A 25,648-nucleotide genomic window follows, 5' to 3' on the forward strand; every position below is an offset into this window, starting at 1 on the left:
AGGGTTGTGGTCTGTAGAGATGAGGCGGTGGAGTGGGGGAGGTGATGCAAGGAGGCCTAGGGAGCTGGAAGAGCAGAGGCTTCGGTGGGGGGCAGCCCCTCCTGTGTGCTGGGTAAAGGGGATGGGCTCTGTGAGGCCCCAGCCAGCCTGCCCTGCTGTGTGTGCGCCCTTCTGGAATATTTGGAATAATTAGCAAATGAAAGCAGCATGTTGGGCAGCGGAATGCCAGGCTGGCCTCAGGCCAGACTCAAGGACTGAGGAAGGAAGAAAGGGATGAAAGGAAGGAAGGAGGAGGGGTCCGTGGAGGCTGGGCAGGATTGCTCTGGAAGGCACTGGGCAATGCTGTTGTGTGTGTGCTCTGTGCGTGTGAGCCACACAAGCGCCTCACAGGGAGGGGCTGGGCACAGGAGGCTGTGAGGGTTGGATTGGCCGGTGGTTGTAAAAGGAGGGATTGAAAGGTATGGCCTCAGGGCCATCCATCCATCCACCCACAGACACACACACACACACACACACACACACACACACACACACATTTTACCGTCAGAACCCTGGCAGCCTGGGCCTTCCCAGCTGAGAGGGCAAGTCTCAGCACTGAGCCTTATTTTAAAGTGGCCTTCCTCCTCTCCAAGCCTGAACCAGGCTGGGCCTGGTAAACACAGTCAGAGCAGGATGTGGGGTGTGGGGCTCCTCTGACCTCACACCCTGCCCCTCCAGGAAAGGACTGAGGAGGGGAGTGCTGGAAGGAGTCCCGGGACTCTTGGACAGGCAAGCCTGGGCAGGTCCTCATGGCGGGGGATGGCTCGAGCCAGGGCACACTGGCTTTTTTTAGTCCTTGGTGTGAGTCCTCTGGGCCTGCAGGCCCAACTCTCCCATTGTGCAGATAGAGGCGGTGAAGTGTGGGATGCAGGCCCCTGAGAGAGCCATCCTTTGGCCCTTCCTTCCCTAGGGACCTTCTAGAGACCCTCTCTGTCCCATTTTCCTGGCCATTTCCCTCTTGACACTGAAAAGCAATGTATCGGCCCTTTCCTCCCGAATCCACCACTCTTGGCTCTTGCCTGTCCCGAAGAAAGATGGAGAGATGACTGTGTCCAGACTTTTTTATTTTGAAAAAAAAAAAAAAAAATGTTGTAAAGAACTTTACATGAAAAAGGTTAAATTGCCCCATGTGGAGGGTGGATAAGGGTCCCAGCCCCAGTGGTCAGGGTGCAGTAAGACCTGGTCCCCCCAGTGCAGACAGGGGCATGGTGCTCCTCCTTCCTGGTCTGAGTGTTTCCAGCGAGCTGGCCATCCCTCCCAGTTAAGTCTTAGCTCTAACTAAACTCCCTATATTAGTTTCTCCCTCCCTCTACCTAGCAGCTTGGCTGCCCCGGCCCCAACCACCCTGAACCCCACCTGCCTGTTGCTCTCAGCCTCAAGTCAGCCTCCTTTCTGCAGGTGATAGGCCAGGAGAAGGTCCCAGAGGGCTCAGAGACCATCTTGCTCCACCTTGCTGCCTTCACCTTATTTCTGCCTCCTCTCTCTGTTTCCCCTTCTCTCTCTCCTTTCCCCAGTCTCCTGCCACTACTCTCCCTAGCCAAGGCTGCCGGGAGGTGGTGGCAGGGGTCCCCCATGGGGGAAAGCTCTGCCGGGAGGGGCCTCTAGGGAGTGAAGTTGTTGTCATCCAATTAGCCCTTGTTGTACCTGGGAACTTTCTCTGGGTAGAGACCCGGGGAAGCAGCAGGAGTGGGAGAGGTGAGGAGCGTCCATGAGGGCCCTGTTCAGTTCCTCCCTGGCCTGGCAGGACCCCTCCAGGCTTCAGCTCTCACAGTGCAGGGGGCAGGGAGCCAGGCAGGGGTGTGTGTGTGTGATTTTGACAATTCTTGGGCTTGGGGGAACATGGGCCGATGAAACACTGTGTGTGTGGGGGGGTTGCTGGTGAGGGGGAGGCAGCTGTTTGGTTCCTGGGCCCTCAGTTCCCAGTCTTCTGGGCTTGGATATGAGGACATCCCCAGCTGGCAGCAGTGTGGCCTGATGGAGCCAGCCTTCAGAGACCTGGCCCAGTCCCTGCCAGGGTGCTGAGATGCCCGCTGGCCTGTCTTGGGAGGCAGTTCTGGGCCCTGACTTGGGCACTGTCCGGAGATGGGGTGGGGCCTGACCTTTTACAAGAAGGCACCCACACTGGCCCAGTCCTGCAGGTCAGCGGCCAGGGTGGCGTCCCCTGCTTCAAAGAGGGGCTCTGGGGGCAGGCAGCCACTGCCACTCTCATCCCAGGGATGCTGGAGGAAGGATGTGGCCAGGAAGGTCTCGTCAAAGTCTAGGCTGTCCGCAGCCTGTTCCGCTGGAGGTCCCCAGGTAGCAGGGCAGTCGATGTGGCGGCCGTGGACGGTAAGGTCCACATCTCCATGTGAGGTGGGGCTCAGCGGAGGGCTTAGCTCTAGGCCCTCCAGAGAGCTCAGCTCCTCACCCAGAGTGCCAGCCTCGAAGATGGCCTCCCAGTCAAAGTTGCCTTTGAGGGGTTCCAGCTCACCCTGCTCCTCCTGGGTCAGCAGCAGCGTACTAGGAGGCCGCAGGACCTTGGCCACCCTCTTGGGCAGCGGCTGCTTTCGCTTATGCCCCAGCCTGCCCTCTCCTGTGCCCCAGCCCCCCTCCCCTGTGGCCTCCTCAAACTCCTGCAGCAGCTGCTGGGCCTCGGTGTTCACGGTCAGAGGCCCACCCCAGGAGGCAGCGCTGGGTTCCTGGGAGGCCTGCCGGGCAAAGGCAGGGTGGATGTGGACTGGGGGCAGCCTCCGCTTCTTGAAGGCCCCGCTGAGCAGGCGCTCCGCATACTGAGGGTCAATGCGCCAGAAGCCGCCCTTGCCAGGCTCGTCCTTCTCTCGAGGCACCTTGATGAAGCACTTGTTCAGGGACAGGTTGTGGCGAATGGAATTCTGCATACAGTGAGAGAACAAGAGAACAAAACGCAAAGGGGGGAGGGGGCGTTCAGCAGAATGGCCGTGGAATGGCACCCGGTGCTCCTGCATGCTCCCTGCATCTTTCCTCTAGCGGGGGAGGGGTGGATCAACCCGATGCCCTGACCAGGCAGCTGTAGCTCTGGGACTCTGGGACACCAGCCACAGGGCATGAGGAGCCTGGAGTGCATTGGGGGGTGGGGTAGGGGGGGGGCTTTTGTTCTCTGTTGCCGGGATATCTGCCTGCTCAGTCATCCGAGCTCTGAGCCACAGGGTGGCTCTCAGTGCCACCCTCTGTCATCCTCCCTCCCTCCCTCACCCTGCTGCTCGCAGGTCCTGGCCAAGGCCCACAGCTCCCCCACGGCCTGGACTGCCATCTCCCTCTGCCTGGCTGTTTCCCTCTGTTTGTGAAGTGGGTGGGTTAAGGGAGGGGGCTGGGTGACCAAGGATTGTGTGTGTGTGTGTGTGTGTGTGTGTGTGTGTGTGTGTGTGTGGTGGGAGATTTGGTGACTCCTAGTTTGTTGAGCCAGCTGCTGGCCTAGGTCTTCACCCCCCACAGCCTTCTCTTCTCACCCGAACTCAGTTGATTATTACCCAGCCAAGTGCAGAAGGCTCATTCCTGAGACCTGAGTTGAGTAGGGAGAGGATGGGGATCTTCTGACCCAGGGTTAGGGCCTTTTGGAATGGCCCAGGACAGTGATCCCATCCCCTGCCTACTTGGGTGCCTCAGAGAAGGGTGGGCAACCTTAGGCCTCTGTCTCCACCACCTGGAGCCTGCCTGATATTGGAAGATGTTCAAAGCACTGTCTATCTTGCCTGGTCGACACTTGGCTGCTCACTTCGTTCACACCACACGGGTGTCCAGGGGGCCAGGCTAGGCTAGCAAGGCAGGTGGATGGAGAGTGAGGGGCCTTTTGGCAGGCAAGGCTGGGATGTTTACAGGGCAGGCTGGGCCCACTGGCTGCCTGCGCCAGCCAGGTTCGGGAGGCTCAGAATCCGGAGCCATTGCAGCAGTAACCCTGTGGAAAGCACCTGGCTCAGGTAATTGCCCCCTAGGGAGGCTGGCTTAGAAGCTGGGGGCGGGGAGGGCTGGGGAGGAATTGAGGTAGGAGGCTGGGCCAGCGGCATGAGGATGACCTCCTAACCCCTCTACCTGGGCGACTGATCTCGGCACCCATAGGGCTCTTCTCTCTCCTACTCTTTGGACCAAACACAAAAGGCAAGGGGTAGAACCCGGCAGGGAGGCCACCTGGCTTCCATTTCAGAGTCCAGTTCTGACAAACTATCTTTGGGCAGAACATTGTCTAGGAATTCTGGGACTCGGGACAAGAATATGCCTTAGTGTTAAATCCTCACAGGAGGCTACTTTGGGCCTGCAGGATGAATGCTCCCTACTTCGCTCTTCTCCTAGAGCTTCAACACCTGTACCCACGAGGCCCCTTCTCCAAAAGGAGGGAGTGTTTCCAGAACTTGGTTGGGTCCCTCCCATGAGAGGCCTGACCTCACAGCCAGGTGCCTCCTTGGCTTTTGCAGATCTGGTATGTGAGTGAGTCTGGGCCAAAGCCAGAAGGAGGGAGTGGCCGCCACCCTCTCCTCCCCTACCTGCCAGGTGGGATCCGCATGGCGGAAGTAGCAGAAGTTGTCCGTGATCCACTTGTAGATGGCCGACAGAGTGATCTTGGTGGCCTTGCTGGCCTGCATGGCCATGCAGATGAGGGTGGCGTACGAGTAGGGCGGCTTTACGTGTGGGTTGGTGGCATAGTCCACGTCGTCAGGAGGCGGGGCCTGCAGCCCGGGGGGCGCGCTTCGAGATGTGCAGGAGGAGGTGGGCTTGCCTGGTGTGTGAGGCTGCCCAAAGCAGGCAGGGTCTGCCGCCAGGGGTGACCCGGGCGCCACCGAGCCCGGCACTTGGTGGTAGCCGTGGGGGTCGGTGCCCCCCGGGGGCAGAGTGGGGGCCTTGGCATTGAGAATGGAGAATTCCTGCAGCCATTGCAGGCTGGTGAGGCTGTCATCCAGGGCGTCCGGCTCCTCCACGCTGCCCTCTGGCCCGGCCTCGTCCCCAGGCCCTGCTCCGCAGAGGCGCAGCCAGCTCTCCGCCATGTCTGCGGGGAACCTCCGATGGGGCGGTCAACATCCACAGGCTGAGCCGGGTGGCCAGCCGCGGTCTCCGGCCTGCTGGTACCTGAGGCTCCAGTTACACAGCCTCCAGAACCCTCACTTCCATTCCGCGACCTGCGGGGTCGCCTCCTCCGAACACGAATGTGGGGCCTGCGGGAACACCACGGAGCTGAGCACTCTTTCCCGAGGGGAAAGGGTGCGCCTTACGGGGGAACCCCTCACATTCATCCCCACAGCCTATGGTGAGGTCAGGAAAACACAGAACCCTGGTCTGACTCGGCCTCTCCACCTCTCTCCATCTGTCCTTCGAGGGTTCATTGGCCACAAAGAGGGAAGTGGGTAGGGAGGCCCAATCTAACTCTTTTCCCCAAAGAGTGGGAAACGAGGATCACACCCCAATAGTCCAGGAGGGCAGTGCGACACGGCTGGGGCAAAGGAGGTCATCTGACCCTGGGAAAGAGGTATTAGAATGAAGAGTCCCGGGAAAGAAAGGTCGCAGGACCGAGTTATGGAGGGCAGGAAGCGAAACTCCTCAGATTTCAGTCCCTGGCCCACTACTCCTGTGGGCGACCGATGGAATGGACAGCTGGCAGGTCCCGACGCCCTCCCAACCCCGTGGCCCACAGCCCTCCCAGTCCCTTACCTGGCTCAGAGCGCAGCCGCGCCTGAGGAAGGTTCTGGAAGAAGTTCCTCCCACCTCCCGCCGCTCTCCGTCCCCAGCTCGAGGGTTCTGCTGGCGCCCCTCGCCGCCCCCCCTTCGCCCGACGGCGCTTCTGTGAGCGCCGACGGCCCGGGGACCGGCATTAAGTAGACGCTCGGAAGGCTTCTTCTGCTGCCATGGCGACGCTCCGCCCCCATAAACAGCTTCCGCTGCTTTCATTGGCCAGCACGTCTCCAAGGAGACCGCGGGCCCTTGCTGCTCCTCTGGCGGCAACTCTCTGGAACTCCCTCGTTCTGCCGCCCTCTCCCGCGCCACCCAGCCCCCTACCCGCCACCGAGATCCGGCTCTGTGCATTCCCGCCCGAGGGCCCCGCGCTGGGTCGCGCGGCGGGCGCTCGCGGCCCCGGGAACCCCTCCCCCACGCGTCGGGTTTGACCGCTGCAGGGACCGAGCCCCGGAGTCTGCATGCCCTTGGAGTCTTTCCCCTCACTGGGCTGCCAGTGGCCTAAGTCTGGTTTCTGGGGGCCTTTCCCTGGTCCCTGAGTGTCTTCTCTGGTGCCCGCAGGCAAGTCTGACTCTCTGATGCCACCTGTCGCTTATATCCGCAGAAACGGCCACCCTGCTCGCAGACACTCCGAGGCGGGTAGGGTAATGCAGCGTCTCCCGGTAAGCAGCTCCCCCACTCACCCTGCTCAAGTTCCTGGAAGCTGGCATTTCAGGGGCACCTGCAGAAGCGCTTCTCCTTCGTTTAGGAGGCACAGCCAGTGGGTGAAAACAAAGCCACGGGCCTGCCAGATCTTCTCATAGGTTATTCTGCTAATTTAGTCAGTTACCGGTTAAGTGACAAGAACTAATAAGTGCAGGGACTCTGTGTCCCCCCCCCCCCCCCGTCATCAGCCTTGGGGTTCTTTAATTATTAAGGAGCTGCAGGATTGGAAGTTCTCCGGTTTAAGGCAGCTGCAGAAGCAGGTAGGTAGGGCTCAGCTGGGCATGGAGCTGGGGGAGAAGAGGCCTTGTACCCAGACCTGTAGAAATTCCTGCCGCACCCACTCCTCCAGACCTAGCTCCTCCAGTGAAAATCCTAACGAAGCCACTCTGACCGAAACGTTCACAAATGAATTCACTTTGTAGTTGACGGATCCCCTGCCCCTGTAAACAGCTTTATTCACTTTTAAGAATCATGCAGCAGTCAATCCATAAACATTGCATCTTCATGTTCCCGCTGTAGTGCGCCCACAAGCGTACTCCAGGGAGTGTGGAGGGTCCACACCGGGTGTGCAGTCCCTAAAACATGAGCAACCAGCATGCCAACAGCAGGTGGACAGAACTAGCTCTCCAGTGAGATGGCTTAGTGTCTGGGTCTGTGGCCAGGAGATGCCACAGGGGGCAGCAACTCTGGTGGGATGAGATCAGGTGAAGCAAAAAGGCTCTTTGAGGAAACCAAGATGCAGATGTAGTGTGGTGAGGGGCCAAAGGCAGCAGGAGAAGGTGCCCCGCCCTACTCTCCAACAAATCCTGACAAAGGGACGGTTTCCAAATGACGGGGCTGGGTTGAGGGGGCAACTTAGGGAGTCCAGCCCTGCCAATGGGCTATGTAGCCTGCCAAGAACAAGAGGGACAGAGTGGGGGAGTAGAGCTGAGCGAGGCAGAGCAAACAGTGTTCTCACCGAGGCTGCTCTAACCTAGGCGTCTGCATTGTGGGGCTTAGGCTAACTGAGCGCTTGCTGTGAGGAAGAGGGAAGGGCTGATTATAATGGCTTTTCTCGAGGGTTTCTGGCCTCTGTGGCTACTGTTTACCTGAATCTCCTTCATCTCAGCTACTTCCCCCCTCCTCCCAGGTCACACCACACTGTGAACACTCTTACCTACTGCCTGCCAGGGGAGGAGGCGGGGCTGTGTGCCCTCAGTCCAGGCTAAGGGAACTTCCCTGTTGCTTCTGCTTCATTCTTTGAGGAATCGTGGTTATTGCCCAGCTTATACTGCAGGAAGAAAAGGGCCTCAAGTAGGGCTTGAAATGGCAGAGTCCACAGATGTTCAAAAAGGGCGCATATGGGATCTCTAACCCAGCCTACCTCACCTCAGGCAGCAGCTACGCAAAAGGTACCAAAGAGAGCTACATAGTGGTGCAAGCCTGTAATCCTAATGCTTGGGCAGTACAGGCAGGAAAATCACAAGTTTAAGGTCATCCCCAGCTACAAAGCAAGTTGGAGGCCAGACTCTCAATCTTCCAAACTCCCTTCCCAAGGATTCTGGGCACTGGTGTTTTTTGGAAAGCTTTTCTGGGACCACACTTGTAAATTTAAAGCTCTTCACATCTCATCATAAATAACTTTCTGATCTTGATCCCAAACCATCTCACATTCCACTAAACAACTACCTTTTCCAAAACAGGCATCTACGTAAGAGCCATGTGAAATCTGCTGCGCTGAAAGGTGTGACACCCAACAATTTCCTGTCGGCCTGCTGCCACAGCTTTGTCTGAGTGCTGACTGAAGGGCACCTCTAAGCACTGGTGGCCCGTGGGCAGGCCACACCTCTCATATCAGATGGGAAAGGCAGGGGAGGGATACACTCGGATAGGGAGGTCTTCCAATGCTCTGGTCCCAGGTGACTGCAGCGGCCCCAGAGCCTCCGATCTGAGAACCACTGGTCCACAGCTCCTAGCCTGGTTCTTCAGTCGTTAGAAGGGGGAAGAGAAAGGGTAGTGGGTTTGACACTCCCCCTCAATGGCTGTAATCGATTAGATATGGTGAGAGTCAGCCTTAGCACTGCAGGATGGCCCAGCAGGCCTTCCTGACTGCACCTGAGGAGGACAGGCCTTGCAACAGTGATCATCCTAATGGGACACAGGAGGTGCAGGAGACTGGCTCTGTTAGCAAACCTGGCTTCCAACCCACCCTTTGGCTGCCACTGTCTCCCTTAGGCTTGAGTAAGGAACTCCTGGTGTTCTCAGAGGCCAGAGTGAGGGTTGCCTCCCTCAGGGAGCCCATTCCTGACCACCTCATTAGGTTTCTAATTGCTTATGAGGTGACAGAGACCAAAATCTGTCGATGGGTGTCTGTAACAAAACTGCCAAATTCTTCAGTCTTCTTGGTCTCCCCTCAGAGGAGAAAAGCTACAGAAACAGCCAGCCCTGACCCTCAGCCCCATCGGCCCACTGGGTTTGGCTGGCAGGCTGCAGTTCACTGAGCAGCGTCAGCCCACAGGGAGGGACGGCTTCAGGTTCTTCTGAGAGGGTAAGAATCATGGTTACAGGAGATGAGGTTGGCAGAGGGTTGCACGCCATCCTCCCTTCGTGTGAGCATGGAGTCCATATGTCTTGTTGAAGATGCCCAGAAGGCCTATGGTCCAGCAAGGACAGATGGAATGCAAGGATAGGAGGGGAACGCAGGTACAGGTGCAGGATCCCCTCAGACAGCCAGGGGATCCCATACACAAGGCCTGTCCTCCTCAGGGTCCTCCAGGCTGCTAGATGATAAGCGCCGGCACTGGGGACTGCGACAGCTGACGATGTTGTCATCATGCTGCCAGGTGGCTGGAGAAGAAAAAAAAATTAAGGTTATGGGAGCCATACCTTAGGCCAAGTAGATACGGTGTCTCCAGCAGGGCTGCTCAGCAGTCAGCACAGAATCTAGCAGGATGTGTGTGACCTGGAACTGAGGAGAGGAAGAGTGGGGAGAAGCAGGGGCTGACAAGACCACAGCTGCTCCTCCCTAACTAGGTAGTCCTTGCCTGTGGCCAGGGCAGACAGGGACACTGCAGATGTTCTTTGGTCATGAACTTACCTAGCATCCACTCTGCATGTTAAGTACTTGGTTCTGGACTTTGGGTGTGTTAGAAGGCAGAGCTGGGCAAAGAGCACACTTCTGACCTACAGCCTCTGTGTTTGCTGTGGGAGCCAGAGGGTGGGAAGGGGCTGGCAGCAGAGCAGGGGCCAGGGGAGGGAGATGCTCTGAGCCCTTCCCCTGTATCCCGATTTCTCATCTCTTCCTCACCTCACCACCCTGTGACTCCAGACTCTGTCCTAGCCCCTGGCTGCCTCTGTGCCCAGAGTGGAAAATCCTCCCCGACACCTCTCTGCTTCATGCTCTGATGCAACCTACCAAACCCTTATGTTGCCATCCACATGTGCATGGCACCTGCCTAGGCTCATCCCTAATTGATAGGTACCAACGGTCTGACCTTTGGGCAGGTCGCCTTACTCAGTGCTTTGGCTTTCTCAAATGTCCAATGAGGTGGGTGTGGCACTCACAGACTTGCTATAAGTCCTGCATCACGCCACATGTACGCGTGCCCAGTAGCACACCTGATCAGAATGTGTTCTGTGACCAGTGCCCTGCCAGCTTGGTTTGGGGGGACCATCATGTATTCGCTGTGACCCTTTGGCTGTCCTCTAGCTGGCAAGTCGGCTCTGTTTCATTCTTTCCAGGAGAGCTAGTGTGTTTTATGCAATGACAGGCAGGGTCTTACTCCTCTTTCCAAGGCTTGGGATGTTTAGGGAACGTACTTCCTCCTGTTGACTCTGCTAGGCCAGCTACTGCAGGAACCACAGTTGTACACACCTCTGCACCCTGGCACTCAGAAAGGTGTGTGGCCCGAGGAGTGGGGTGGGGGTGGGCTGTTCTAGAAGCTGAGGCCAGCTAACTATAGTGTGGTCCTGAGACCAACCTACAAGTGGCCAAAGTCAGCCTCAGGTTCACTGAGCCACAACATAAACAGTGCCCTCTGTGGCGTACATGTGAGGGCGCAGCAGGTATCATTTGCTTATTTCCTATAAGCAGTCTGGTGTAGGAATCTGTCCCGAGGCTGTAGCAGGTTAACAGGCCACGGTGGAGCCTGGGAAAGGAAGGGAACGGGGTCTTCCACACCTAAGCTGCCCACGGGCTCTATGTCTCAGAGCAGGAGTCAAAGGTGCTGCTTCCCTCTGCAGGTGGCACTCTGAGCGGTGGGAAGAGTCGCAGACAAAAGGATGTTCAGTTAGGAACCCCAGATAGCATGAGTGGTTTGTTCAGTTATATAATTTGGTAGATGTCATACCTATTCCTCAATGTCTATAGGGCAGGACTCCGGAGCTGCAGCTGTTCGGTAGGAGAGACCAAAAGCAGATGGTAAACAAGAGAGAAGACACACACACACACACACACACACACACACACACACACACAACAGCAGCAGCCACATCACTACCCCATGGTCACTGGTGCCAGTACCCAGGACACTGGGCCTGAGGCTGCCTTGGCCAAGTTCACAGAAGTCCTTATGCAATATCTGCCACCCCAGGAGCCCCAGTCAGGGCTGCAGATCATTCCTGGGAGAACAGTCTAGGGTGCAGATGGCCCATGCGCAGTGAAGGGACATGGTGTGAGAAGGAGGCATCCTTTGTCCTGGAGGGACCCACAAGGTTCACAGCAGCCCTGATGTGGCTTGCCTCTCTGCGGTCTACTCAGAAGGCCTGATTCAAGGAAAGGTCCCTAGTGAGCGTGCCATCCAGTTGGCTGAATCCAGTCCTTCTGGCGAGAACATGGAGCTTGTAGACTTGAACTCCCTCCAGGGGGAGGACAATGGTGCCCTTTGGGGTATCAGAAATAAAAGGAGGAAGAGATCTCCAGCGGCCAATTTAGGGACACTTGGTATATCTCTCTGCTGTTTTTACTAATGTATTGATTAAATTTAAGGACTGTAATAGTTAAAATATGCATACCCTGTAATTTGGATTTCTTCTCCAGAGCCTGCCGCTGCAAACAGCACAAAGCTTTTTTTTTTTTTTTTTTTTTAAAGGATCTCACTTTGTAGCCCCACTGGCCTGGAACTTGATATGTAGACCAGGCTGGCCTCAAACTCATAGAAAATTTGCCTGGCTCTGCCTCCTGAGTGCTGGGGCCAAAGGTGTGTTCAACCACATCTTAACCTTGCATGAGGCTTGAAGAGAGGAGTAGATGGCACTTCAGGTTTGTGTGTGTAAATATATATATAAGATTGTACTGAGCAGGTCTACTCCTGTGTTACTCAGTCATGTAAACATTGTTTATATTTCCATGAAAAGCCTGTCATCTTTTCCTTTCTCCATCATATACACCACCAGTGCCTTCTGAGAATGCCCCATCACTCTCCCGCCGGCCATGCAAAATTCCTGGAAGCTACACTGACCTCACATAGTTGTGTGGTTCTAGGTCTTATCTCCTCCTGTCAAGTTAGGTTAACCCTGTGGGCAACCATCTTTGGCATACGGAACCAGGACTCTGCCCTGTCTTAGGCCTTGGAGCTCTGGAAACTTCTGAAAGGCTTTTTATTTTATTTTATTTTATTTTTTTCGAGACAAGGTTTCTGTGTGTAATAGTCCTCGCTGTCCTGGACTAGCTTTGTAGACCAGGCTGGCCTTGAACTCACAAAGATTCACCTGCCTCTGCCTCCGGTGTGCTGGGATTAAAGGCATGGGCCACCACACCCACCTCTGCTCTGGAAGCTTCTTAGAGAGGAGTTATTCACGCACAGGCCCTCTAGGGCCCTCACAAGCGTGATGGTGGTAAAATGGATTTTTTGGCAGAGTATGGCACACATGATCCAGGGAAGCACCCTATGGCCTTTTTTGCCTTCCCCTGACTGTGCTCTTCATGTATCCTCCACGAAGGGGGTGGCAGCTATTTGAAGAGGCAAACAGCTTGAAGAAGGGGCAGGAGCTGCAGTAAGTGAGCATTATGGGAAAGAAGAACATTTGGGAATAGTGAGGCGCAAGCCAGCCTGTGGCTTGCAGGGTGGGGTAGAGTGAGTTACACTGTTGAGTGTAAGGTTGGTACAGAGGGCCTACACGGGTACCTCAGAGCAGCCGGCATCTTTGCCACCAGTGTGATTCTAACAGATGCAGCAGAGGTGACTCACCTCTGCCCTGCAGAGCCCTTGGACTTTTGCTCCAGACACACTTAAGAATCTGTATACTTAAGTGCTATTTATACGGAGTCTCCCTCCTGACACTGCCACAGGTGACTGATTCCATGTTTGGCCAAACTGGGAAGCCCATTTACTCTCAAAAGTGCTGGCTCTAGATTGCTATAAGGAGGCCATGACTACCTGTTCCCTTTTCGACTCTGCTGTCCCCATGCTGGCCCCCTCCTCATAAGGGAAGATGCATCGACAAGCAGGTTGTTGGGAGGGAGGCTTGGAGAGGAAGAAGCAGAAAGAACAAGCTTGGTCTCTATGGCACCGTGGGCTCCAACAGTGGCAGCAGCTTGATCTGCCAAAAAGCAGGGCTTGGCGTAGAAGCCCTTGAGGAGAGGATGGCTGGCAAACACAGGCAGATGGAGGCATGGGCACCACCCTCACCCTAGGACAAACCGAAAATGCCTATCCCATAGTCCTTGCCAAAGAAGCATGCCAGGTTCTGTTGAACAGAGATGCATATATTCCCACAGAACTTTTTCCTTTGAAATTTGGTGTATTAACATAGGCCCTTGCCAATCAGGAACTGGAAGCTTGTCTAGCGCCCTAAGCGAGAGCCTTCAAGTGCACACACCAGTAGCCTGGTGTCAGGCTGAGCAGAGGCAGGACAGAGCTGGCACAGAGTGAACATGAACTTTCACACAAGTCAGAGAACATAAATAAGTTTAAAAAAATGAGCAAACCAGACAGACAGACTTACACTTGGCATAAAGACATGGAACATAAATGGACAGATGGAAGCAAGGCCAGGAAGGGGAAGGCAGGGTGAGCGTGCCTGGTCTCCAGCAGCTCCCGTCCAGGCTTAGCTGGACAGGAGGTGGCCTTACAGATCAACGCCCTTCACCATGCTTGGGTGGGAAGGGAGTGTGCCTGCGGCCTACGTGGGAGAAATGAGTGATCTGATGCTGTCTCTCAGTTCGTGCTGAAGGGTAGGGCCTGGGCAGTATCTCCAGGACAGACTACATGGAGAATGAATGAAGCGCCCTCGGAAAGACTGGAGAAACTTTCTCCTGAGCAACTGGCTTCCCTTGCCACAGGCTTGCATGGGGCCAGGGCCTGCTGGGACCATGTCTGGCACAGGCTGAAGGACAGTGGCAAGCACAGAAGGTCCTGTTGCTTAACACCTTCAGCTACTTCGCTGAGCGAGTAAAGCACTGGACCCAGGAGTGGCTGCTCTGAAGCTGAAGCAGGTCTTCTTGGGGAGTACCAGGAGAATTACAAAGGGCAGTGTGAAGGGAATCTGTGCTGAGGCCAGGAGGGAACATCTGGCCCAGGCAAGGCTCTTAGGAAGTAGTTCTTGATGCTGCTGAAGAGGCACTCTGAGGCCAGTGCTCAATTGTGACTTCTTTATTTTTTTGGGTTTTCAAGACAGTTTCTCTGTGTAGCCCTGGCTGTCACGGAACTCGCTCTGTAGATTAGGATGGCATCAAACTCAGAGATCTACCTGCCTCTGCCTCAAGGTGCTGGGATTAAAGGCGTGTGCCACCACTCCCAGCTTTTATCATTTTGGGGCAGGGACTAGGTCTTGCTATGTAGCTCCTGGCTAACAGCTTACAGTGATCCAGGTGCCTCTGTTTCACAAGTGTGAGACCATAGGCATGTGCTAACGTGCCTGGACTTGAATGTATGATTAACATGGCTGCTTTGCAGATTCAGTTTGAAATCATGAAAAGCAACTGGGACATGATTACAAGTTGGGGCCTTAGAGAATCAAGTCATCCCTGCCTTCTGGCTTCTCCTTTGGGACCCAAGTCTTGCATGTGTGATCACTGGTGACCTAAAGCTCATTGGATTAGAAAGCCATTCATTGGCTTAAAGATGCTTTTAGATTTTTTTTGCGATCCTCAAACATATGTCCCTTGAAGAGCTACGATTCCAGTTCTAAAAGCTCAAGCTTCATTGCCAAGGCCTCCATGGGAGGTGTCGACTGCTCACACTTCCTGAGGATGACCACAGGCCAGTCCACCCGACATGGTGCTGTAAACTGTACTGGAAGCGTCTGACCAGATAGCAAGGCCGGGGTTGGGGGGAGAGATGTTGCCTTTTTTCCTGTGGGATACTGTCAGAGCAGGAGCTGCTCTTTGTGTAAAGCCCAAGGCTTCCTAGGGCCTCTTGGCTTCCTCTCAGCAGCTAAGCATACCCTGGCCTTCCTAGGCAGAAATGCAGCACAGGAGGTAGGTATACCGTGGGGAGCAGGGGAGGAGCGGAGGGATGCCTCCCATCAGTTCATGTTCAGCAGACTGCCACTCACCGGGTAAGCAGACCTCAGAGCACAGCTTATTGTCCAGTGCTTTCACGCTTGCGATGTCAAAGTCATTGTTATTGTCACACTCCATGCCTAGAAATGCGCATGTCCTCTGGCCTGTAACGGAGTTAATGCAGTTAGACGGGCTGGCTATGTTTTCTCTACTTTGCTGTACTCAAAACAAAAGTCTTAAGGATGGAGACAAAAAGAAAAAAATAAAATCATGTGTCAAAAAAAAAAAAAAAAGAAGACGATTAAGTGAGTAAAGTAAAGAAAGAATGGACAAAAGAACCGAGTTGTGTGGGCATGTCCGGGTTCTCGCATTTTGCTGGTTTGTTTCCTTAGTTGGCCCCTTTCTAGTTGTTTCCTACTAAGTCTGATCCCTGCAGAGGGCTGCCAGACGAAGGTCAGACTAGCCCCTACGGAGGGCAGCTGCAACCAGGCCAGCCGGATAACATGGGGGCTGGCAGAAGCTGGAGAAAGCCGAGACACAGTGCCCTGTTCGGGCCCGAGACTCCCAGGCACGAGTGCGGCGTGCTCATGACTAAAGGTCCTACAGTCACACGCACAAACGACTCACGGCCTCGGGGTCCATAATTTTGTACATTCCATCAGAATGACTGTTCACAAAATTATGTTTTCCTCTCTCAGGAGACTGAAGTTGTTACTTTGAGTATGTTTCAGTAACTGTCCAGAAAACTGCAGACATGTGAGAGGGGCAAGGGAAAGCTGCCGAAGTGATTGTCTTTTAAAGCTCCCCTTTCTTTCTCAGTGAAAGGAGAGGAGGAAACCCTCCATACAGGCGAAGAGCTGAGTGCCAACAGCCTGGCCACCATGTGCATCTTAGGAGAAAATGTTCTTTAAGGAAGCCACTCAGCTGCAGGGCTTTGGGCTCTGAAATGTTTTCAGAGCAGGAAAGCTTCAAGCCCTGGGCAGATGTACAGGAGTGGGAGAGGCCAGCCTTGAGGCTCTTATCTTTGAGCCTCTTGCCAGTGGGAGCTGCCAAGTCTCCGTGCACCCCTGACACCCCTGAAGCAATGGCCAGCGCTAAAGCAGGAGCAATTAGGATGACATCTGCTGGAGCAAACTACATCCAGGCCATGACACACATATCATATGCCCAGGAAAAGAGAGGGAAGGGAGCCTGGCTTCTGGGATAGGCGAGGCAACTTCCCTAACAACTCCTCCTCCTCCATGAGGGCATGCTTTCTCTTCCAGCCTCACTGGAAACAACCTCTTGACTGAAGACTAAGCCACAGCCTACAGTGCTGCCTAGGCAAGGCCTGCAGGGTGCCGTGCTTCCTCACCCACACCCTCAACATGTAAGCTGCTTGCATCCTCTTAAATGTTCTCCATTAAAGCAACCCAGACAAGCTACCAGAGTCCTGCCTCTCATGGGGAAGAAACTGCTGCAGCTCTGCTTAGGGGTGCTGGGCAGCCCAAGAGCTCAGAGAACTGCCACAGGAGGCAGGTATAGGTACAAAAAGAGACATAGTGTCTTTCGCAGCATCCTCCCCTCTGATCCTGGGGATTCCGAGTCTCAGGAGTTGAAAATGTTACTAAGGTCACTGACCTCAGGTTTGCCTGGCATGCTGTCAAGACAACCATCCCCCACAGCCACACAGCTGAGCACTGCCACTATGTCACAGTAGTCCCCCTTTCTTTACAGATACCCAAGAAAGCAACAGGAGAGAGTAAGGACCAGGTCTTTTACCATCTTCTTGCACAGGCGATCTATCCTCTTCCTCTATGATATCATTTCCCTAGGACAGAAGAAAAGCCCCATGAAGTCAGAAGACCCAAGCAAAGACAGGACAAATCGTGCTTGTCGTAGATATTCCCAGGGTCTACACCCACAGCACATACTTCCCACTACGGCCAGGGGATGCTTGATCAACTGCTTAGGAGGGGCTGTCAGGAGCACCCTTATAGCTTAGCTGACACTACAGTAAAACCAAGAGATAAACGAACAGCAAATAAAAGCCAGGTGTGGGCACATGCCTGTAATCCCAGAATTTAGGATAGAGAGGTAGGAAGGTCACTGGTAAGTAAAACGGCCAGCTTGGTCTACTACAGCAATTCTAGGCCTGCCTAGAATACGGAGGTAAGCCCTGTCTCAAACCAGCACATGAGACACAATGTAAAAGAAAGTCATGAGGTCATAAAGCTTTCTGAAACCCTTTAGGGCCAGTTACTACGCAAACATCCTGAAAGGATCCATCAACAAAAATGAGGCCTGGACTGCATAGCATTGGGAACACAGCACACTCAGGGCATCTTCACCCACAGCTGGAACTCTGTCTGCCTCTCTACAGGGCTCCTGGACAGGGTGTAGAGATTAGTGGCAAGAAATCTCACTCAGGCATCTGGGTGTGCCAGGGCTGGGGAGCACCTGAGACCCAGTGGCCCCAGCAAACAGACAAACTGCATGACAGCCAGCACATTCTCCAGGCCTGTCAGGGTCTGGCATGGGAAGGTGCCTCTTGAACTCACTCGCTGTGGATCGTATATGGAACCAGTGTCTCCTGGTAACAAGACAGTGACCCAGCCTGAGTTCAAGGCTACTGTCACCTCTCCTTGCACTCCTAAATGATCTAGACCCAGGAAGGCCTCTCCAGTGCTGCTTCGCCACAGTCAGTCCCAGGGAGCATCCACAGTTAAGAGAAACTGGCTGTGGGCAAGGGTGCTGCTGTCTGCCATTTACATTACCTCTGCATCCTGCTCTCCAGCTGGAAGGCCAGCAAAATTGCTGTCTGGGGACTCTGCTGGTGTCCCCTGAAAAAGAGCAATAGACGCCAAGGGTAGTCATCACAGGCTTTCTAGTTAAGCTCTTAGCAGACCCAAGCCAAAGCTCTCCTCATCACAAAGCCGGTGGCATACAGAAACCAGATCTAAGGGAGTGCCATGATCCCTGAAGCATCCCAGCAGCTCCTGGGCCTTTCTGGAGCTGCCTGGAACCCATATGTGAAGCAGAGGGCAAAGCGAATCAAGGGCTCTTCCCTTACCTCCCCTTCTGAAGGGGCTCTGCTGGCAGCCTCGGGGGAAGGCAGGGCCTCCCCCTCTTCTTCTGTGCCAGGGGCTATATAGGAGCCAGACATAGAGGACACCGTGTCTGTGCTGATCTGGGAGGATGCCATGGACATGACTGACTGGGCCAGGCTGCTGCTGGCAGGGTCTGTGGAGACAGAAGTCAGGGAAGGGGACAGAACTGTGATTACTGAGCAGCCGTGTGCACTTTTTATAGTAGGCGACAAGGGCCGTGGAGAGAGGCCTCATATTGACCTCTCCTGAGAAGGGTTTGGACTGAAGGTCTTCCAAGATTCTGCTCTGAAACTCAAGGAGCAAACGTGCTCTTGCTGTTACAGTGGAGCAAGAAGCTGCTCGTACAGGAAGGTGAACAGGAGCCCTCCCTTCTCCAGTGTGCCCCTGCTGAGTCACCAGCTTCACTGCTCCCATGTCCAGAGGAAGTCACAGCACAGCTGTGGACCAGGTGAGGGAGGTACATGCACACTCCCTGATCCTTTAGGTACCTTCTGGGGAGGAGATGGTAGAAGAGAGCGGAGTCCCTGTGCAAGACGACTGGCCAATGGCTCCTGAAGATGACAGGGTAAGGTTCTCACTCTCCGGAGTCACATCACGTCCCTGGGGTGAAGGACACAGTGGGACATGAAACCAGCATAAGCCCAGCATATGGGCAGAAGGGTCAGAGCAGAGCTGGGTAGGAACACGAAGGGAAGGGACACCATGAGGGACAAGGTCTTCTCTTCTTGTGGCATGGGTGACAGGAGAGGCCGTGCTGCCTTTTGTCAGCACTCCTTTTCAGCCAGGGCCTGGAGTGACTGTCCCAGGGGAGTGCACACGTCAGTCAGCGCCTCGTGCTTGAGGCCCAACATCTGCTAGGGCATACAAAGGCTGCAGCTTCAGTGACATAGGTCACCCAGCAGCTGTCACAGAGGGACATCCCTTGTTTCCCCAGGATTATGAACAGCTTTCCTTTACAAGGAAAAGAACACAACACCAACAGGGCCCTCACTGCCTACAGGACCCCTCCACATGTATGTCGGGAGTTCCTGCTCAGTGGATCTGAAACAGATACCTCCTCTGCCCTCCACCCACCAGTCCCCTGGACTCAGCCTTGTCATCCTGAGTGGATGCAAAGGTGCAAGGCAGCTCTCCAGCTCCCAGGCAGGCTTCTTCCATCTTAGGTCAGGCCTACACTACTGAGGCTTTCCCTGGCTCCACTGGTTTCCCGCACATGACTGTCAGGAGGCCTTCATAAGACAGAGATCTCACTGTATCCCTCAGCCGGCTCCAAGCTTCCTCTGAACGTTTCTTTGCCTTTCATGTCTAAAAACTGTCAAGAGCCAGCCCCAAACAGCCAAGACCCCCTCCAACAGTGTTTCTGATTCACTAAAGGAAACTGGACATCATACTATGATTATGGTTTCTCCTGAGTACTCTGTCTGCCCTCTCTCTTGAGGTAGCTTCAATAGCAGGCTGGTACTGAACTTGGTATGTAGCCTAGGCTGGCCCCAAACTCATGATCCTTTGCTTTAGTCTCCAGAGCTGGGACTACAGGCAGCCTGTAATGCTACCTAGCACTTGGGAGGTGAGGCAGGAGGATCAGGAATTCAGGGTCATCTTTAGCTCTACAGTGAGTTCATGACAAGCCGGAACAACATAGAAGACCCTATCTCAAGCAGTCATTCAAGAAGTACTTCCTGGGCAGCAACAACGAGCCACATTCAGTGCTGGTGGTTGAGAACGATGTTAGCCCTACTAGACATGACCACCTGATGATGGGGCACCTTCCCACCTCTGAATGCCTTGTGCACCTAGCTTGTTGGCTTAGACAGTAAGGGCTCATAAGGTCTGTCTGTGTGAGGGTGCACAAGGCGGAGAACTCATGACCTCAACGTCTGCAGCCACCACCTTGTAAAGGATTGGAAGGTCTGAGGAGCCGATAAAAGCAGAGGACAAAGTAGTCATGCAGGCAGATGCCAGTACCCAGGGAAGGAGAAGAAAGCCAGTTACCTCCTCAGGATGCTGGGCTGACAGTCTCTGAGAGAGCTGAGTCTCTGACTCACTGCAAGAGCGCTCATCTTCCTCTTCATGTAGCACAGAAGAATTCTGGGAAATGGATCTGTAAAAGCCCAGAGGAAAAGCAGCCAAATACTCTACTGTCCTGACTTTCCTTGCTCAGACAGCACCAGCGGACTGGAGAAGCCAGATCAGCTCTCAGGAGCAGGGTGTGAGTTTACTGGAGTCGGGGAGAGCCTCTCTCTAGCTCCCGAACTTTGAGAAAACACTAGCACCACCTTCCTCCCCACCCCTCAATACCTTAAGATCCTCTTATAATTGTGTCCTACGAATTTAAATGCTCAGAACATGGTGCCATCTGGTACCTCTGACTTCAGCTTAAGCCAGGGCCCCAAGGGATTCTGTCTATACTGCTCAATTTCCTCTTCCTTTTCCTTCTTTCCTCAGCACCACCCATCCCTGGCATACCCTGCCAGAGAACACATGACGCTAGGTACACATGCACATTTGACTTCTCTCTCTGGGGAAATTAACCCTCTGTCACCGCTACGCAGGCACCACACAGCTTTTGTGGGAGTGGGCAGCATTGGGAAGCTTTTTCCCTGGGACATGATTACCACAGTATTGAGCAGGGAAAGGTGGTCTTGAGCTCTGAGATGCCCAAGAGCAACACTGGTGGACAGCAACTACTCACTTGGATAGACTCTTTTTGAGTTTGAGTCCTTGGCTGCTGCAATCAGACAGGCGGTCAAGGGGGGACAGTGTCCTGACTGGGGGCAGGTGGCTATCACTGCCATATGACGGTAGCATTCCTGAGAGGTGGCCATCTCCAAGAACATGAAGTGGAGGAACTGCTGGGGATGGGGTGAGAGGCCCATTGAGGGCCTCCAAGAGAGACACCACTTCGTAGCCTGGTGGAATATTCTCTGACGACTACAAGAATCAGAGACAGGCCAAAAATTAGGTAGGTACTTTTTGTTTTACGGCACGATCATGTTTCCTGCTGGACACAGAAAGATGCATTTTGTTTTTAACCACCTACTCTGGCAAGAAAAGCTTCTGTGCTAAACATAAGGAAAAGGAAAGTGCTGAGGAGCCACAGCACCTATATGATTCTTCATAAAGTATTTCTCTGATGATAATAGAAGTAAATGCTCACTACTGGAAATTTGTGAAATACACCAAAGAAGAAAAAAATTAGCAATAGCCAATCACCCAAAGTGACTTTTGTTGGCAATCTAGTACATTTTTCCAATTATTTTATTTATATTGTTTATGAGTTATGATTAATCTGTAAATGACAATTCTAGGGTTCAATAGTAAAGTGACTTGCTGCTGCTCTTGCAGAGGACCTGAGTTCAGATCCCAGTACCCACAGCTGTAGCTCACTATCACCAGTAACTACGGCTCTAGGGGCCTAATGTTGCCTTCTGACCTCCAGGGGTATTCACACAGAAACAGACACACAAACATAGATAAAATTAATAACAATTCTGTATCTTGTTTGTTTAATTAAACATAAAACATAAATAATTTCCTTTTTTTCTGGTGTTTTGAGACAGGGTTTTTCTGTGTAGTCCTGGCTGTCCTGGAACTCACTCTGCAGTCCAGGCTGGCCTCGAACTCACAGAACTGCCTGGCTCTTCTGGGATTAAAGGAGTGCACCACCACTACCTAGTTCCTTTTTTCTTTTTATTTCATATTTATTTTAATTTTTATTAATTACACTTTATTCACTTTGTATCCCCCATAAACCCCTCCCTCCTCCTTTTTTCTTAAGATGGGCTTTCATGGGCTGGAGTGATGGCTCAGAGGGTAAGACACTCACTGTTCTTCCAAAGGTCCTGAGTTCAATTCCCAGCAACCACATGGTGGCTCATAACCATCAATAGTAAGATCTGGTGTGAAGGCAGAAGGTTGTATAAATAATAAATAAATCTTAAAAAAAAAAAATGGGCTTTCACGAAGCCTAGTGTGACCTCAAACTCACTATGTACCTTTAGGTGCTGGTGTTACAGGCACATGCCCATACCCTACAATGTTCCCAATGGCTGGAAACTTCAGATTCATCCTTTTATAGACATTGAACTCCCTGACTCTGCCCCCAGAGTGCTGGGATTAATGGCATGCACCACCATGCCTGACTGTAGAAAGTACTCTCAACTGCTGAGCTATCTCTCCAGTTCTCTCTCTCTCCTCTCTCTCTCTCTCTCTCTCTCTCTCTGTGTGTGTGTGTGTGTGTGTTATGTGCAGGTGACTGCAGAGGCCAGAAGATGGCATTGGATCCTCCTGGAGTTACCGTTGGTTGTGTTACCTGAAGTGGACCCTCTGCAAGAACAGGACATGTTCTTAATTGATCCGTCTCTCCAGCCTCTGTATTTTTATTTTCTTGAAGTGCTAGAGAACCCAGGGCCATTCATTATCACAGATGGACACATTCTAGATAAGTACTTTACCATTAACCTACACCTCTAGCTTAGATTTAATCTTAAAAATGTTATTTACTTGAAAGAATTTGGGGCACTGGAGTTGTTTTGAGGTAGCCACATAGCCCAGGATTGTCTGGAATTCACGATGTAATTAATCTGTTTGTCTTTGGCTCAGGATCCTTGGGCTTCAGCCTGAATGCTGGGTACTGGTGTGTGCTATCTTGCTGAGTTTAAGTTTTGCTGGTGGCAGATTTTTGTTTGTTGTTGTTTTAGAGATAAGATCTGACTATGTAGCCAGGCTGCCCTGGAATTTATTCACTCTGGGGTCTAGGTTGGCCTTGAACCTGGCATTCTCCTTCTCAGCCCCTTGGCTGAACTTTTTTCCTGTGACAGGAGGCTCACTACTTTGTGAAGGATGGTTGGCTAGTTCCAGTGGGTCCCCCACCCCCGCCTCTGCCTCTTCTTGGACTTACAGGTGCTGACTCCATTTATATAGGTGAGATGATGCAAAACCAGGTCCTCAGGCTCCTGCAGCAACCACTCCACCAGCTGGGCCACCTCCTCCCTTTCCCCTATCTTGTTTGTGGGTTGTTTTTGTTTAGGTTTGGTGGTTTTTTGAAACAGAATTTCTCTGTGTAACAGTTCTAGCTGTCCTGGAACTCTCTGTAGATCAGGCTGGCCTCCAGCTCACAAAGGTCCACCTGCTTCTGCCTCCAGAGCTGGAATTAAAGGTGTGTGCCACCACTGCCCAGCTTTTACTGTAATTATTATTGCTTGAGTATTGAACAATCCACATTCAACTGAATAACCATGTATAGTTTATTCTAGGGTTTTAACATTTTATTTAATTTGTTAGTTTGGGTTTTGTTTTTGCTTTTGAGACAAGGTCTCTCTACACAGCCCTGGCTGCCCAGGAACTATATGGAGACCAGGACGGCCTTGAACTCACAAGATTTCTGCCTGCCTGTCTCACAAGTGCTAGAATTAAACTGATGCACTGATGTGGCTGCTGGTTTGTTTGTTTGTTTGTTTGTTTTTTAATAGCTAACTAATTATTTCATCTGGAATCTATTCCATAAAGATTGACTTGATAAAATGGGGCTGCAGAGATGGCTCAGCAAATAAAGGTGCTTACCACTAAGCCTCATGACTTGAATTTGATTTCTGGGACCCACATGGTAAAAGGAGAACCAGTTCCCAAAAGTTTTCCCTTACCACACACTCCTCCCCACCACACACACACACACTCTCTCTCTAAATAATATAAAAATAAATGTAGTTTAAAATGCCAAAATGACTTCTTCCCTATAAATAACTAACCAATTTTTCCTACACTGTTAACTGAACAGTAAATACCTCTCACCGCTGGGTTAATCAAGGGAAAACAGTAGTTGTTTCTCTGGGGAGGGCTGTTTTATAGTGCTAGTGCCTAGGCTCACGGTCTATCCCTGAGCCACACTCCACCCATTTTTGACTGCTTTACCCTTATAGAGCTTTCCGGTTTACTCTGATAGTCTCTTTACTATGACTCTAAGGTCAGTTATCTGCTTGGCTTCTAAGGGCTGAAGCCTCAAAAAAAGGATGAAGAAAGGCAGCAACTTTCTTCAAGGATTCAAGACCATAAATTTGGTTCAAACCCAAAAGTCATCCTGTTTCTGCTTGGAGGAATTCCCTAGTTGGATCCCACTGGAGTAAACCTCCATTAGATGGCTCTAGGAATGTAAATATGAACTGGACTCCAAGTTCCAGAGGAGGAAAAGGAGCTTTCAGAGACCAGAACTGAACTTTCAGTTGCAACGTTAGTGAGCTGTTTAAGAGTTTTGATTGTGTGTCTGTGAATTCTAGCCTGGATGTGTGTCTGCGCACTATATACACGCCTCGTGCCTTGGGAGGTCGGAAAAGGGCGTCAGATCCCTTCAAACTGGAGTGACAGACAGTTGTGAGCTGTCATGTGGGTGCTGGGAACTGAACCAGGTCCTCTCAAGGGCAGCCGGTGTTCTTAACTGCTAAGCCAACTCTCTAGCCCCGCATTAGTATGCTTTACTATAACATGATCCCAGAGAGCCTAAAAAATCCTTCAGCATGTCAGGTTTAATTTCCTGATGTGATGTCATCAAAAAGAAGGACAAAGCCTGGTGTGCTGGCTCACACTTCTGAGCCTAGTTCTTAGAGGAAACATCTGAAGACCACTCTGAGTTTGAGACCTGGTCTGGTCTACATAGCAAGCTCCAAACCAGCCAGGGCCACACAGCCAAACCCTGTCTCAAAAAACAAAACCTACAGAAAAATACAGGATACAAGAATAAGTATCTGCTTCAGAGGGGCCGTGCTTCTGAGCCCAGCTTACTGAATGCTCTTCAGAGTCAGATGTCTGGGATGAGATGATGGGGTTAAAGCTGGTTGGAGACAAAGGGCCCAGTTTTTTCCTCATGGCTCGGATCTGAAGCAGTGCCCGGAATGCTGTGAAGAAGAAAACAGGCTATCAGGACATCCTGTTTCGGGATTAAAGATGAGCAAGGGCTCAGACAGAAACCCTGCGCCCTCCAGCATTCATCCATTTGCTATGCGGCAACAGTGTTCTGATGTTCCGTGCCCACCTTTCTAGCCCTCACTGTCACGTTAGCCCAGGACTTACGCAGCCGGCAGATGGGGCAGTTGTTGGCCTGGTAGCGCAGGGTGTCTGCACAGGTGTTGCAGAGGCAGAGGTGGCGGCAGGGCAGGATCAGGGTATCCCGGACATCTGAGAGACACACCACACACTCGGCACTGTTATCACTTACTTCATCCTCAGCCACCTGGCCAGAAAGAGACTTAGCTAATCATACAGAGCCTTCCATCTCCCACAATTTATTTGCAATGGAGTCTGGCTGAAGAGCAGACACACACTGACAACAGCATCTATAATAACATTGGACTTAATGCAATTTTTTAAAATTAGTTTGTTTTGTTTTGTTTTGTTTTAATTTTATGTGAATGGATGCTTTGCCTTTTGCATGCCTGGTGCTTGCAGAGGCCAGAAGAGGGTGCCAGATCCCCTGGAAGTGGAGTTAGACAGTTGTGAACTGCCATGAGGGTGCTGGGAATTGAACCAGGATCTTCTAGAAGAGCCAGTGCTCTTAATTGCTGAGCCATCTCTCCAGCCCTGTGCAGTGCTTTTGCTATTTGGTCTCCTGCCTCCTGAAGCTAAGAGACTGGACTAACCCCCAGCACTCATTCTCATTTTAAGGTCTGAACAAATGGAGCCTAGGAGAACACAGAGATGAAGGTGAAGGAAAAATGCAAGACCCTCCTGG

The 25,648-nt window shown here is 52.6% G+C and overlaps 2 protein-coding genes across 4 annotated transcripts in view; both read right to left on the bottom strand.

Annotated features, from left to right (window-relative positions):
* Window positions 1-1,095: 1,095 nt before the first annotated feature.
* Foxj1 (forkhead box J1) lies at window positions 1,096-5,871 on the bottom strand. The gene is made up of 3 exons (XM_055592340.1): window positions 5,692-5,871; window positions 4,533-5,198; window positions 1,096-2,909 (listed from the first exon to the last, which is right to left on the bottom strand). Exons 2-3 carry the CDS (start codon window positions 5,028-5,030, stop codon window positions 2,142-2,144), a joined length of 1,266 nt encoding a protein of 421 aa, XP_055448315.1. The 5' UTR covers window positions 5,031-5,198; window positions 5,692-5,871; the 3' UTR covers window positions 1,096-2,141.
* A 968-nt stretch (window positions 5,872-6,839) lies between these two features.
* Rnf157 (ring finger protein 157) overlaps window positions 6,840-25,648 on the bottom strand; it is a 67,658-nt gene continuing 48,849 nt past the window's right edge. Inside the window, exons 10-20 of one of the 3 annotated variants that reach the window (XM_055592156.1) lie at window positions 24,991-25,150; window positions 24,703-24,815; window positions 20,621-20,859; window positions 19,921-20,029; window positions 18,417-18,528; window positions 17,892-18,061; window positions 17,596-17,661; window positions 16,601-16,649; window positions 14,893-15,003; window positions 10,746-10,786; window positions 9,179-9,243 (exon numbers count right to left, since the gene is read on the bottom strand). In XM_055592156.1, coding sequence (XP_055448131.1) covers window positions 10,746-10,786; window positions 14,893-15,003; window positions 16,601-16,649; window positions 17,596-17,661; window positions 17,892-18,061; window positions 18,417-18,528; window positions 19,921-20,029; window positions 20,621-20,859; window positions 24,703-24,815; window positions 24,991-25,150 — 1,170 coding nt within the window. In that variant the 3' untranslated portion in view covers window positions 9,179-9,243. The other 2 variants (XM_055592157.1, XM_055592155.1) reach the window with 2 other exon arrangements.

The sequence above is a fragment of the Psammomys obesus genome, unplaced genomic scaffold, assembly GCF_907164565.1.
Source record: "Psammomys obesus unplaced genomic scaffold, mPsaObe1.curated_primary_1811, whole genome shotgun sequence".
Taxonomy (NCBI): Eukaryota; Metazoa; Chordata; class Mammalia; order Rodentia; family Muridae; genus Psammomys; species Psammomys obesus.

What these genes read in the sequence shown, in the direction of transcription:
- Foxj1 (XM_055592340.1), bottom strand. Translation starts at nt 5,030, where the DNA reads ATGGCGGAGAGCTGGCTGCGCCTCTGCGGAGCAGGGCCTGGGGACGAG. An exon ending in ATGCGGATCCCACCTGGCAG is followed by an intron (nt 2,910 to 4,532) that starts GTAGGGGAGGAG and finishes CACTGTATGCAG; the next exon opens with AATTCCATTCGCCACAACCT.